We start from the raw sequence: 10,384 nt of genomic DNA on the forward strand, positions 1-10,384 counted from the left end.
GAATTAGCTGCACTGCTGCAAATTGTAGTAGTTGAGATGCTGTTACTGAATGTTTCTGTATGTGTACAAAAAAACAAAACTCCCTCCAATTAGGAACATTAGAGAGCCATTAGAACCTTTCAGTTCCCCGCTGTATTTGGGAAACCTTGGTACAAAGACACTTGAGGTGATAAATCACCAGCTCTTTGCAGTTGGAAGGAAATCCTCGGTCTTCTTAAATTTCTCTAAGTGATCATATAGTGGACCATGAGCTGGAGTTCTGGCACTTCAGATGCCTTGTGGTTGAGATTTGAGGTGCACCTGTGTGGAAGAAAATCTTCACTGCAATCGGTGTTTCTTCCAAGATGCTAATAAACCCGGTGCTTTTTAGAAGTAGCTTATTAGATGCTCACCATACTCTGTGTCCATCTTAGCAATGCTGCAGGGCGTTCAGAGCTCTTCCGGCCCCATGCATATGGGACACTGGAAGCTGTTTATTGATAGTCACCCTCTGAACTGGCATCTCCAGTTAAAAGATCTTGGCAGTGGGAAATGAGATCGACCTCTGCCTGAGACCATGGAGTGCCACTACCAGTCTGAGTAGAAAGAGCTGAACTTGATGGACCGATGGGACGGTTTCATGCACTGCCTAGCTCAGGAGCGATGGGACGGTTTCATGCACTGCGGTTTCAGTATAGGACGGTTTCATGCACTGCCTAGCTCAGGTGTTCAGCCAGCATGCTGCAGCATTATTCATTAATTATATTATTATCTGACGAAGAGAGTTTTGACTCTTGAAAGCTCATACCCCCCAAATCTGGTTGGTCTCTAAGGCGCAACAGGACTCGAATCTAGGCCTTCTACTGCATACCAACACAGCTACTCTCTAAAGCATGTGTTCGTGTTTGGGGGGTTAATTTCATGATCGGAGAAGAAAACGCTGTATCTGCATTGGATTCTGTAGTTTTAAATATATACTATTTCTAGTCAGGCTGCTTTTGGTGCAAAGCCACAACCACAGTTCTTCAGCCTCACACTGGTTTGACATGTTGCAGTCCTAAAGGAGTAGCGTGTCATAACGGTGCAGGGTTTATTACAGCTGGGAAGAAAAAGAAGTGGTACATCCAAATGAATAAGAGCAATGTTTTGCTTACAAGTCATACGGGACCACTTGTCATGAGGGCTTTCCTTTCTCAATATATAGGAAGCATCCAGTATGTCCAGTACATCTACGTGGTTGATTTTTTTATATCTTGGTGTGGTTTAGGATTTAAGGTTTGAACAGCTTTGCTCATTGGGACAGCCCTATTGGAAGGCACTTAGGGAAAAGACCACAAGGGAATAAGTAGCGAGGCTGCAATTTGAATCTGGCTAAGAATGTAGTGATGTGCGTGGATCACAATGCTTGGAAGTAACTAGTGCTTTAAAGGGTTCATGGGTACCTATTGTACCGTGGGACTTAGATGATTAATGGGGCAATCCTAAACAGAGCAATACCGTTCAAAGCCCATTTACTTCAGTGGACTTTGAAGAGTGTAAATCTGCTTAGGACTGCGCTGTAAATCATTTCTAAGCTCAAAAAGAAAATGCATTTAGTGCCAACATGTACAGCAGCACAACTTAGTCATTTTTGTTTCAGACATCCAAGTTCTAAATGAAGATTGATGATTGAGGCTACAGAGTTTAAGAATTTCCTGTCGAGGACCAGGGGACAGTGTTCCTTGCTGGCTCTGGAGCCAAGTACATTGTATGAAGCAAGTAACAATTTTTGCAAAAGATGTCTAACGGATGTAAGCAGTGCAGTCGCCTTAAACTGAGTTTAGTTCTGTGATCTAAAGTTGACTTGCTAAAATTAAGCATTTCGGAGTCTGACTGATACATGAATGAGGAATCTGGCAACTGTAGGTGGATTGCTTTTGAGTCCCATGGAAGGAGCAGTAGAATATAAACATAATAGTGCTTCCTTCATCCATGCTTCAGATGCTTCATGGATGGCACAGTGTGGATAGAATCCTTGCTCAAGTTTTTTTCTTACCTTCAAAGGCCACTGTAAAAGTGCCAGTGCACAGTTCTGCTCTTAAAATTGTTGCTTGAAGACAATCTTTTTAAGTATGTCAAAAAGTGCTGCTTTGCAGTGAAAAGAGATGGATTAAAAACATAGTGGATGCCAACCGCTGCAGCTGTACTGGTGGAAGGGGCCACACAGAAGGATGGGTGCAGATGCCTGATCCAAGAGGGAAGCAGAATATGGTGCTTAAAGGGTATTGCTGCCCCTACTTTACAAGGATTGCTCCATAATCCAATTTGAGACAAAAAATAATCTCCATGAATACAGCTGAAAAAAATGGGAGGATAATGAGGAAGTTCTAAGAACATAATTACTTAGGAGGGATGTCTGGATGTGCCCAAGTGAATGACATGAATTCCAGAGAAAAGGGCCAGTGAAGCACCCTAAATGTGCTTCACAGAGCTCTAGATGGAAGAATGTTCCCAACACATTTTCTTTTCTTGTCAGCATGATTTTAATCAGTCTGATTGGCCACAAGTAGCCCTCAGTGTTACAGTGAGCTTCCTGTTACTAGGTAACCTTTCCTTTCCCTTATAGTTTATCATACCGTCTTTTCCCATCATCTATTTTCTGTCCCTCCTATTTTGGATATGAAACTGTCTTGCTAAAGACATGTCTGGTTCACATAACCATATGTATCAATGTAAATGCAGTAGGCAGGGCCTAGTTTATATGTTTTGTACAGCATATATTGTTTTTGTTAAGTTGATCAACTATTTACTTCTTGCATGCATGAATAGTTGGCTCACACATTGGAAGAAGTTAATTTCTACTAACTATTAAGAGACATATAAAAGAACTAGATTATTTTGGCTCAATTTAACAAGCTTCAAGAGACTGCTCCACTCAGTTCTTTGGCATTCTCCCACCTTTAACTATCCCAGCTTACATTAGAAACCTAACAGTCCCTCAGTATCGTAGAGAGCATTCATGTTTGCATGTTTGAACGCTGTACCTTTGGCAGTCTTATCTGGGAGATATCTACCCTATTCAGATAGACTCTATCAATGTGGTTTGAAAAAAGGTTGACGCACTATCCCACATGACTTTGTAATACCCTCATAATTCTTATTGTGATCTATGGATTACCCCTATCTTAACTAAGCCACCTTCTATCATCTAGCCCAGGGGTCTGCAACCTGCGGCTCTCCAGATGTTCATGGACTACAAATCCCATCAGCCCCTGCCAGAATGGTCAATTGACCCTTTGGGGGTAGGGCGGTTTACCAAATCGAATAAATAATAATAATAATAATAAATAACATCTGGAGAGCCGCAGGTTGCAGACCCCTGATCTAGCCTCTGTTAAAAAACTTCCAAAGAAGGAGACTCCACCACTCTCCAAGGCAGTGAATTCCACTGTCAAATAGCCCTGATGGTCAGGAAGTTCTTCCTCATGTTTAGGTGGAATCTCTTTTCCTGCCCCTTAAATCCATTACTCCGTGTCCTAGTTTCTGAGGCAGCAGAAAACAAGATTGCTCCCTCTTCGACATGGCATCCCTTCAAATATTTAAACATAGCTATCATGTCCCCCTTTAACCTTTGCTTCTCCAGACTAAACATCTTCGCAGCTCCCTAAGTATCTCTTTGTAGGGAATGGATTCCAGACCTTTTACCATTTTGGTTGCCCTCCTCTATATTTTCCTTCAAGAAATAAAAGCTCCCTATTTACTGCTCAAGATCTTTAGGTCAAAGGGACTTGGAAGAATGACCGTTGGCTTGCACATACAGCTGTCAGTCAATGTGTAGAGAAATGTTTCATGAACCAGCCCTATGGCATGGAGTTCTGTAATTGTGGTGTAATTGATAAGCAATAATTATTTGGCGCCAAAATTCTCAATTCTGCAACTCCTGCGAGAATAGTTGCTTGCGTAGCCTCTGGAGGAAAGAATTTTCTTCGGGGTAAGAAACTTTACAAATGTATGTACTACATTCCTTTTTTAGTCAGAAATGACCACACTAGGTATGAGCAGGGAGGCAAGCAAGACAATGGATTTATGGAATATAGCAGAGATTAGATCACTCTTTCCGCTAAAATAATACCCAACATTCATGTATCTATTTACAGAGATCTGGTTCCATTAAAGAGACATTTACAGAAAAGTGGATTGTTGCGGTTGATTTGTTGAAATAGCACACCATTTGCACCATGATGCTCCTTCCATGAAGCAACACAATCTTCCTTTGCCCGTTCTAACCCAGAAAGCAGCTTTCTCCGAGTGGGCACTTGGTTAGCTGGTGTGGTATTTTACTTCCCCGCTTGAATTAGCTTGCCTTAAACCGTGGAACAGTAATGAGTCAAAACGCCCTCATTTACATTAACAGTTCTATTTATTACTAACCGGGGAAGTCCTCAATGCTCAAGAGTGTAACTGAGGGCAGAGATTCAGTTTACCCAGACCCTTTTGCAAAGCACACATGATGAAGTTTTACCCATTTGTTGGATCCAGATTTTGGGCTTTTACTCCAGTGTGTGTGCTGAACAGCCTTCACAGAGTGAAGCTCAAAGATCTGCTTAGACTCAGAGAAGGTGCTTCTACTCGCTGCGCGAAAGGGGTGTTTGTTTCTCTTGGGTAGTCCTGTGCTTGACCCACCCCCAATGTTTCCAAAAGTCCCTCCAATTGCAACAGCACAAAGAGCTGCAGTCCAGAACAAACAGTCAATGGTCACAGTCCTATGAATATTAACCTGACTGGAAGAGCCGCTGCCCTGTCTTGGATAGCCCAGGCAAGCCTGATCTCATTAGACCTCAGAGGCTAAGCAGGGTTGGCCCTCCTTCAGAGGTGGGATCCAACCAGTTCTCACCACTTCTCTAGAAGTGGTTACTAATTTTTTCTGAGTGCCGAGAAGGGGTTACTAAAGCAACCTCCCTGACCAATAGGGACTGGAGGTGCGTGTGTGCAGTGGTGCCACTGTTTGAATCCCACCACCATCGGAACCTGTTATTAAAATTTTTGGATCCCTTAGTATTTGGATGTACAACCTTGAAGGAATGCCAGGGAGGGAGGCAATGGCAAGCCATCTCTAAAGTCAGCTGTGACTTGCCAGCACAAAAAAGTGCCACTGCATTCAATTAGCTACTTTCAAGTGACATAATCCTATGCATGCCCACTTGAGTAACAGCAATCCTAAAGTTACTCGGAAATCCATTCCATTTGATTCAGCGGGGATGACTCCCAAGACATTGTTCTAGGAGTGCAGCCAAAGTTCACCCGTGAGTGAGCATGTATGTGGTTTATTTTCTTCATTTGTGCCGTGCCTTTCTCCCCAGTGGGGGTCCCGAAGTGGCTTACATGTTACATCATTGTCTTCTCCATTTTATCCTCACAATAACCCTGTGAAGTAGGTTAGGCTGAGTATATGTAACTGGCCCAAGGTCACCCAGCAAACTTCTGTGTCAGAGTGGGGCTTTGAAATTGAACTTCCCAGATCTTAGTTGAATGTTTTTAACCACACCACACTGTCTTGGTTTTGGGCCACCTATCTTACCTTGGTTCTCTGATTTATGATTCTTTAGACCCTCTGGAACGACCAGGTCACCTAGGGCAGAAAAAGTTACCACTACTCTGCTGATAGCAAGTTTTGCTTAATTAAAGAGATCGCTTCTCTCACAAGCGAATGCAGCCATAGTTAGGGGGACGCAGCTTGACTAAAGCTTTAATGTGTGAAATTTCTTATTTTCATCAATGAAAAAGCAACGTGGGGAATGTAACTGCACAAAAAAAAATTCAAAACAATACCATAAGCCCCTCCCCCTTAAGAGAAAACAGAATCTGTGAGGGTAGGGAGTTACGGGAATTATACAGGTGACGGCAGATCCTGCACAGTCAATAGGACAGCCTGAAGTTGATTTCTGTGGGGAATAGGATGAAATTACTTAATTTAGGATGATTGCACCCTATGTTCAGCATAGAACAGGCCAAGTATAGTCAAAACAGAGGCAGTTTCAACAAGTCTCAGACACTGTTTAAAAAAATATAATCTCAGAATCTCTCCGCTTTGTAGAAAATCATGGATTTTCCTTATGACACCCCCATAGTGCTAAAGTATCATGGGTTTTGACATTTTCATACAACCATGCTTTTCCACCAGTATCCTGTTTTACGGGATTTAAGGTAAATGAAGATTCACACTGCATTTCAGTGTCCACAGTCTCCAAAATGCTGAAGCATCTGAGCTTTTGAGAGGAGTTCTCAAGGGGGGGGGGTATGCTCTTCTCCTTCCCACCCTCTAGCACCTATGGATGAATTATAAAGGGCAAACCAATGCTGAAATAGTACTAAGACAGATTTTTTTTCCATAAAACATTTATTTACACAATTGTCAAGGCAAAACTGCCTTTCTTGGGGATGGTTCCAGTTAGTGGTTGTGCATGATTAGAATATTTCTGCTCCTGTCCAGAGCCAACAAACTCCCACAGTCAGCACTAGCAAAACCATTTACATTCTCCTCTGATCCCTTTTTAAAATTATTATTACTACAAAAGCAACACTTTATCAGTCACACAAAAACAGTGCATACAAAAATAGAGTATCTAGAAAAATCCAAGTATTAATAGGCAGAAATATACAGCTATTCCAAAAATCAGAGAGCTGAGAATTTATTGTGTGTGTAGGGGGTGGTTCCTAATCCCTTCCCAAAGTCGCTTAATAAGGCAACCGAGTTACATGCAGCCACCGAACCATTGTCAACATCAAAAAAAAGGCACCACGGACAGTTCAACACGATTGCATGCATTCCAGACATCAGAGAATGTATATACAGGCTCCCTTTAAATAATAAGTTAAACTTCTCCCAATAGCCTCCTGGATTCTAGCCTCCCCCCACTCCCGAGGAGGCCGAGAACAGTGCATTGTTTTTAAACGAACACGCGCAAAATAACTGGAAGGAGGGAAACCCACGCTGACGGCAAAGAGCCATCTAAAGCTGGAAAGTACCTAAAAATAAAAAAAGGACCAGCTATTGCCACGCCTGTCCCGCTCCGTCCTCATCATTGCACTTCTGTTTTCTCCGAGAGTCCCCTCCCACCGATCCTGAACACGTGGACTTCCGATTGTTTTCCCAATGCGGCTCACTGACCAGTAAATGCATTTCGGACCTCTGCTCTATGAGTTGCATTTATATTGCTAGGGGCAAACTAAAAAGGGGTTCAGTCCTTGGTTTCCCAAGGCTTTTTCTGGCGGGGGAGAGGGGGGCGGGCTTCCGCAAGCGACAGCGAGCGATCCTGGCTGCCTGAATCGCTGGAGGGGAGTCGGGGAAGCTCTAAAGTGCACCAGACAGGCCTCTCTTCTTCCATCTATCCACCCACCCCACCCCACCCCGTTCCCCTTGGCCCCGAAGCTCCCCCTCCAGGACGGGCTGCTTCTCCTCGAACAGGCCCCGGCCGGCGCGTCTGCGCCCGACCACTTGCCGAAGTCCAGCAAGCCTCGCTGGCGCCCGCAGAGTGTGGGAAGCGGCCTCTTGGCCCGGTTACCTGCTGGACCCCCGCAGGGCCCGCGAGATCGGGCGCTCGCCGGCAGGAAGGCCCCGCGGAGCTCCCCACGTGGGCGGCGCGGCGCCGGTGAGTGGCCCCCGAAGGCGGCTCAGGGCGTCCGGGTGCGGGCGGCGCAAGAAGGCAGCGCGGGGGCGCCGCCGCCGCCGTCGGAGGGCCTGGGGCCGGGCGGAGGCGCGGCGCTGGTCGGGGCGGCGGCGGCGGCGGCGGCGGCTTTGCGTTCCTTCTGGCGCAGGTGGATCTTGGTGTGGCGCTTCCTCTCGTCGCTGCGGGCGAACTTCCTGCCGCAGAAGTCGCAGGCGAAGGGCTTCTCGCCGGTGTGCGTCCGGATGTGGGTGGTGAGGTGGTCGCTGCGGCTGAAGTTGCGCATGCAGATGCGGCACTGGAAGGGCTTGTGGCCCGTGTGGATGCGGATGTGGCGCGTCAGCTCGTCGGAGCGCGAGAAGCGCCGGTCGCAGCCCTCGGCCGGGCACGGGTAAGGCCGCTCGTGCACCGGCGTCTTGCTGGGCCGGTTGGGGTACTTGCGCGGGCGTAGGATGGGCCGCAGGGGCAGGTGGGCCGGGCTGCCGTAGGGGCCGGGGGCCAGGCGCGCCGCCGCCCCGCTCGGGGGCCCGTCGCCGGCCAAGCCGCCAGGGGGCGCGCCCAGCGTGAAGTTGCGGATGGTGGAGAGGGGCGTGAGCGGCGGCGGGACGCGCACTGAGTCCAGCGCGCAGGGGAAGGGCTTGCGCTCGGCGGGGCCGTGGGGGTCGCGCTGGCCGCACTGCGGGGGCGGCGGGAAGAAGCCCGGGTAGTCCGCGATCATGGAGAAGAGGCCGCCGCCGCCGTCCGCCCCGCCGGGCGTCACCGTCTTGGGGGAGTGGTGGTAGGAAGGGGGCGGAGGGTAGGCGCCCGCCGAGGCTGCCAGGAACGCCGACGCGCTCTCCGAGTGCGCCTGATGCTGCTGCTGCTGCTGCTGCTGCTGCGCCTGATGCTGTTGCGCCGCCGGCGGCGGGTAGAGCTCCCCGCAGGCGGAGTAGGGAGGCGGCGGCGAGTACAGGTGCTCCATCTCGCTGGCGGAGGGCACCATGGCACAGCCCAGCGAGTTAGGGGAGCCCGAGGAGGCTGCCGACGAGGCAGAAGGGGCGGACGACGACGAGGAGGTCGAGGGGGCGGCCACCCCCTGCAGGATGCTGGCGCTGACCAAGTTGAGGATGCCGTCGGCCGGGTAGCAGCCGGCGCCGGGGTAGGGCGGGTCGATGGAGAACTTGCCCATGTAGGTGAAGGGCTGGCCGCGCCCGGGCGGGGCGAAGCCGCTGCAGGCGTAGGGCAGCTCCAGGGGGGGCCTCTTGTCGCTCATGTCCACGCCGATCAGCCCATCTGCAAGCGGAGGGGAGGGGGAGAGAGAGAAAGGCGGCTCGTCAAGCAGGGCCCGCGGGCGGCTCTCCGCCAGGGGCCCCGGCAGGCCTCGGCTTCTCCCTGCCGCCAGGACGAAGGAGCGTCGGGGGGCGCCCTCCGCTTTCTTGCCTCCCAAGGCCTCAAGGGGAGAGAGCCCACCGGGGAGAGGTTTACGGGGCCCCGGGCCCGACTTTGGCTTGTTGGCTGGCGCCGACACAAACGGCGGCACAGAAATGTGGCTCGCAGGCCACATCAGTCACCACGGGGGACACTTTCGCTACATCCCGCAAACCCCGGAAAGCCGCTGGGCTGGGAAGCACCCGGGAAAAGGGGGAGCTCAGCCAAACCAGGGCCACAGGCACACGCGTGTCAAGGGCTCGGGAAGCCGGTGGGCCTCCCTTCGGTTGGGAAGAGTGCCTGCTGAACACCGACGCCACTCCCGCCACCATCGCGCGCGGCCCCCGACTCAGGCCCCGGGGCTTCTTTCCGGCCAGAGGTTTGCAGCTGCTCTTCAGCATGGGCTGGCTGCGTTTAACCGGTCGCCGCCGACTCATGCCCAGCTCTTGCCTGTCCGCTCCGCTTTCTGCACCGTCGCTAAGGCTCCCCACCCCCTCAGCTCGGCCTCCGCCGCACCCCAAAGGGCCCATCTAAAGGGGGGGGGGGTGGCTTACCTCCGGCGGCGCCGCTCATCTGGTCAAAGGGTCCTCCCAGCTCCCCATTGGGAAAGATGGTCACGGAAGTTGGCAGTGAGGCGGCGATGTCATCCACCGGGTAAAGGCTCTCGGGGAGTGGGTGCGCGAAGCCGCCGAGACTGACCGGGATCTTGTCCAGGGTCTTGGCGGTCATCATTTGCTCCGCGGCCAAGCTCGCAAACAGCCCTGCCGCCTTCCCTGTAGTGTAGGCACTCTGCAGGGAGGTGGCCAGGGGGTGTTTCTCCTCCAGTGTGCGTGTTGGCGGGGGAGAAAACTTTTATAGGCGGAGAGAAGAAAGCCAAGTCCGGGCGATGTCGCCGTGTGTTGTGGTGCTGCTGCCTCAAAGGCTGTGAGTGTGGTTGTGACTGTCGGGGCCCTTGGCGGAGCCGTTTTAATCAATTGCCGCTCTCGGGAGATGGAAAAGTCTTGCTCTAAGTATTTATTGGGAGGCCGTGAATGCCCGCGACGTCACTGCCCATATAAGGACTGAGGAACAGGGAAGGGGAGGCTCGTCGCGTGGGAAATTAGCATGGCGCGCCCTGAGTGGCTGCCGCCCCGCCCCGGCTGGCTGCTCGGCACAAGCGTCGGGCCCGTCGGGATCCGGGCGGCGGGAAAGCAAATGCGGCGCAACGGCTGCAAACAGAGGCAGCTCCGCGCGCAGGGAAATCCGGGTGGGGTGGGGTGGGGGGCTTGATAGGTTTTTATTGGCATATTCCGAGGATGCTTTTAACAGTCCCCCCTCCCTCCCCCGGTGAGATATTCCGGTCGCTCCGCTCCAGT

General features: G+C 50.8%; 1 protein-coding gene across 1 annotated transcript; it reads right to left on the reverse strand.

Moving 5' to 3' along the window:
• Positions 1-7,396: 7,396 nt before the first annotated feature.
• On the reverse strand, positions 7,397-10,003 carry EGR2 (early growth response 2). The gene is made up of 2 exons (XM_048506093.1): positions 9,584-10,003; positions 7,397-8,894 (listed from the first exon to the last, which is right to left on the reverse strand). Exons 1-2 carry the CDS (start codon positions 9,759-9,761, stop codon positions 7,630-7,632), a joined length of 1,443 nt encoding a protein of 480 aa, XP_048362050.1. The 5' UTR covers positions 9,762-10,003; the 3' UTR covers positions 7,397-7,629.
• Positions 10,004-10,384: the final 381 nt, after the last annotated feature.

Source organism: Sphaerodactylus townsendi, linkage group LG08, assembly GCF_021028975.2.
Source record: "Sphaerodactylus townsendi isolate TG3544 linkage group LG08, MPM_Stown_v2.3, whole genome shotgun sequence".
Lineage (NCBI taxonomy): Eukaryota > Metazoa > Chordata > Lepidosauria > Squamata > Sphaerodactylidae > Sphaerodactylus > Sphaerodactylus townsendi.

What these genes read in the sequence shown, in the direction of transcription:
- EGR2 (XM_048506093.1), bottom strand. Translation starts at nt 9,761, where the DNA reads ATGATGACCGCCAAGACCCTGGACAAGATCCCGGTCAGTCTCGGCGGC. An exon ending in GATGAGCGGCGCCGCCGGAG is followed by an intron (nt 8,895 to 9,583) that starts GTAAGCCACCCC and finishes CTCCGCTTGCAG; the next exon opens with ATGGGCTGATCGGCGTGGAC.